Raw genomic sequence first — 4441 nt, forward strand, 5'->3', positions numbered from 1 at the left:
GTGTGCACCCCACCACACACACATCCATGATTTCCTCACATTAAAACAAGCACCAGTACAAATATACATAATTATAAAACTCCAAAAGCTATGTACTGAAATCTTATTTAATTACCACATTACTCTGCGTGCCAGAACAAATCATGAACCAAAAAAATACTATAGGATAAAATAAATAGATACATTAAATTACTAATTAGTCCTTGAGAATTGAAAAGTTGAAAGAAATGAGTGAGATAGGAGTAGGTTTTGTTTTTTGTTGACCCCATTCTCCCCCATTTTTTTTTGGGAAATTTTATTTCTGTTTTTGCAGCATATAAACACATATATAGACATCTCACATGGAGGACCATATCCCATTACATCTCATAATTCTTTCTTCCATAAAATATTATATTATATAATAATAATAATAAAATCTATAAATTAAAAACTCCCCTATGGTAATTAAAACTTCAGGTTTTTTAACTTTTAAAAAACTTGGATGAGAAAAAAAAAGACAAAAGAAAAGAAAAAGAAAATTGAAAATCAAACTAAAATTTAAACTTCTTGTTCTTGTTCATCTTCACTTGTCAAGTTGTCAGCATCACAATCTTTGAACACATTTCTCACATAACACTGCAGCTTGAAGTATTTTCGTCGTTGAAGAAATTGGAATATGGATCTTGAGGATGTTGCGGTGGTGGAGGGTAGCTATACGGTGGTGGATACATGTAATTAACCGCCATTGGTGGCCGGGCATACATCATCGGTTGAAACCGGTCGTTTCCTCCGCCGGCAGGTATAGCCCTTTGTTGATTCATCATTGCAGCCATGTATTGCTGTTGTTGGTAAGGATTTGCACCCATCATCATTTCCTGACCAGCACCACCACCGGCGCCACCTGGGAAATATCCTCCTCCACCGCCGGGAGCGGCGGCAGGTAGGCCTTGAACAGCTGGAATGTTATTAGCTCCTCCCATTTGGTTCATCATTGGCATGTTGTTTCCCATTGCTCCACCTCCCATTGGAATACCACTCATGTTGTTGTTGCCCATGGGGCCCACATTGGGATGATGACCAACACCACCACCCATGTTAGGAAATCCATTATTCATCATACCTTGAAAACCACCTTCTCCTCCCATTACATTTACCTTTTTGCCCCCATTATTATTTGGAATTCCACCATTACCACCACCACCTCCGCCTCCACCAACATTCTTGTTTCCATTTTTACCCTCTGGCATTCCACCTCCATTTTTACCACCACCATTGTTTTTGTTACCTCCACCTTGATTTGGATTATTTCCTCCACCGCCGCCGCCACCACCACCTTTCTTTCCACCTTTACCATCATTTCCACCACCCATGCCATGAACTTGAACAGGCACAGGTCCACCACCTCCGCCGCCACCTTTCTTCCCATTACCTCCACCATTTCCACCACCGCCACCACCCTTCGGAGCATTCATAAGCTGTGGATGATTTCCTCCACCACCGCCGCCACCACCCTTTGGAGCATTCATAAGCTGTGGATGATTTCCACCACCCATCATCATCATATGAGGCGGAACACCATTACCATTACCATTACCGTTACCACCCATTGGAAGCTTCATCTTATTCAAAGGATGACATTCCATTTCATCTTCAAACTCTTCATCAGTATACTCATCATCATCAAACTCATCTAACTCATCAGACAAATCATCCTCTTCAGGCAAATTAAACTTCACAGCTTTCATATTCGGGTTCTGATTACCACCTTGCGGCATCTTCATATTCATGTCCTTGAATTGAGGCATTTTCAGATCTTGAAACCCCTTCATCTGCTGAAGCTGTTGCAGATGCTGCAACTGCTGTTGAAGCTGTTGCTGCTGCTGAAGTTGTTGTAGTTGAGGATTCTGTCCACCACCACCACCACCACCTCCGCCACCACCTCCACCGCCGCCACCACCACCACCCTTCGGTGGATTTTGGTTATTTCCAGCACCCTTTGGACCCTTGTTACCGTTATTGTTGTTTCCTCCACCTTTCCCATTGTCAATTTGCATGTTCTTCATCTGGTTTGCAACGTTATTGTTCTGGTTATTGTTGTTGTTTGCCTTTGGAGCACCCCAAAGCTCTGCATGTTTCCCTGATTTTGTTAGCTTCTTGATGAGAACTTTTGGGTCCACATTCCCAGAAACGGTCACCTTCCCTTGCTCAGCATCTATCTCAGTAGTAAAAACCCCTATACAACAAAATTACACAAATAAAATAAACAACTCTCTTCAACAAATTCAAGATTTTGGGTGGTGGAAAAACTATATTTTTCTGATAAAAAATCAAAGCTTTTCACAAGTTTCTTTCAAAGTGGTGAATGGTGATATGAAAAAGAAAGAAAAAATCAATTTTTTTTATCTTGGTGAAAATTTAGAAGAGTGAATCTTACCATCAATCTTCTGCAAGATTTTCTTAACTTTCTGCTTGCAACCGTCACAGTGAATGTTCACTTTGAGAACACATTTCTGCATGCACAAGCAATCCCAAAACCAAAAACAGAATAAAGAGAAAATTTCATCGTAAATAACAAGAATTATACAACAAAAAGGATAAAACAAAACTCTTTACTTTATCGGAAATGACATATGCGTATAAACACATACATAGAAACATACAAGACAAAAATGAAAAAGAAAAACAAGAAACTAAGGTTAACAAGTTAAAAAAGGTTCAAAAGTAACCGTTCAAAGTTAAAGTAATGAAGAAAAAAATGGTACCTGTATCTTCAAAATCTCTTCTTTACTCATGTTTTACAAAAGGGTTGTGACTAAGATGAGGAAATGTAGAAGGAGTGAGAACAGATCTGAGAAACTGTGATAATAAGGTAAAGAGAGGTTTTATAGTTTGGAAGATTTGGTAAAGAGTGACAGAAGCAATGAAGAGAAAAGGGAGTGTGAAGAAGAAGAGTGGGAGTGAGAGAGATAGAGAGAGAAAAGAGGTTCAAAAATGGTGGGTAGTCATTAAAATGAGTCCTGTATTTCAGGGTGAAAGTGAGAGAGAGAAAGATGAGAAATGTGAGGCATGAGTGAGTGAGTGAGAAGAAGAAAAGAGAGAGAGAAAGAGAGTGAGTTGAAAATGTTCACTCTTTCTTTTGTGCCATTATTTATGGGAGTATTTAGCAAACATGGTGCTCAAGTTTCATCTTCGGAGACTTTCTACGTTTGCTTACATCCTATTTTAACCATGTCATGTGGCATGTTCAACTTTTGGTTTTGCTAGTAGTAAGATTCTAACACAAGATTTCTAAATCACACACAATCTAAAACATTTGTGTTGGAAAAATAGATTTTGAGTAAATCATTTTGTAAAATGGATTTTTAGTTTATTTTATTTGAGATACATGTAAAACTTAAAAATTTGGAATGAATACAACTGAATTTTTATTTATATTTTAAATTAAAGAGAGTACAACAATTCGATTATAAAGTTTCTTGATAGGTATAGAAAATGACAAATGAATTTATAAATAAGGACAAAAGTATTTATTTAAGTTACTTGTATTTTCAGATTTTCTTTTTCTTTTGAGTTGTCACTCTTTGTTAGTTTAAGATTTATGAAAGAAAAAAAATAGTGACTTACAAATTTATTTGGTCGAGTAGTAGATTATTTGGTTTTTTTTTAAGACGTTTTATTGTATTGTTTAAAATTATATAAGGTAGATGATCAATTACAATATTTTTAGAATAAAACAATCCAGTTATATATTATGCAATTTTAATTTGCACGGTAGATAATCGGTCTAGAAATAGACTATCTATAGTACAAAGACTATTCTAAATAATTTCATAGACAAAGAGAAATTCGAATAATTCTCCAAAGAGAATTCAATAATTGGTCTTTTGACCACTTCAAATTATCTGTCAAACGAGGAGAAACTCAAATTATTATTCACAGAAAATTCAATAATGGCCGACTAAATAATTTATTGAACGAAAAAGAAATTCAAATTACTCTCCAAATATAATTCAATAAAATACTCAAAAAATTCAATGAGTAGAAAGAAAAAAGAAGAAGTTTGCACTTCGACAATTCGAGAACGCACAACAAAGAGAGTGAAGAAGGAAAAAAATCAAATGTAGTTTTTGGTGTGTTTTAAAATGAAACATGTGCATTCCTTATATAACGAAGTAAGTTAGGCAAAGAATGTAATCTAAATAATGGGGGACTTGTGGAATTTTTTCCAAATTCATCTCTATATTGAATATTGATATGTTCCATCAATCCCCTGTCAAATTCAGAAATGTGTTTCAGAAGCAACGTCAAACATTTTTAAGATTGTGCTTAAACACTTATCTACGACTTTAACCTTTGAATAACTAGTAGGATTTTGATTCAACAAGAGTGACACAATTGTCTTGAACTCTGTCTCAGATATCAAACTCGTACCTTAACTTTTCTTATGGTGTATTCTAAA

At 35.8% G+C, this 4441-nt stretch overlaps 1 protein-coding gene across 1 annotated transcript; it reads right to left on the bottom strand.

Moving 5' to 3' along the window:
- Positions 1–210: 210 nt before the first annotated feature.
- On the bottom strand, positions 211–3210 carry LOC131595470 (heavy metal-associated isoprenylated plant protein 33-like). Its single transcript, XM_058867819.1, has 3 exons — positions 2745–3210; positions 2417–2492; positions 211–2215 (listed from the first exon to the last, which is right to left on the bottom strand). Exons 1-3 carry the CDS (start codon positions 2772–2774, stop codon positions 609–611), a joined length of 1713 nt encoding a protein of 570 aa, XP_058723802.1. The 5' UTR covers positions 2775–3210; the 3' UTR covers positions 211–608.
- Between the last annotated feature and the right edge of the window lie 1231 nt (positions 3211–4441).

This window comes from Vicia villosa, linkage group LG4 (assembly GCF_029867415.1).
Source record: "Vicia villosa cultivar HV-30 ecotype Madison, WI linkage group LG4, Vvil1.0, whole genome shotgun sequence".
Classification (NCBI taxonomy): domain Eukaryota; kingdom Viridiplantae; phylum Streptophyta; class Magnoliopsida; order Fabales; family Fabaceae; genus Vicia; species Vicia villosa.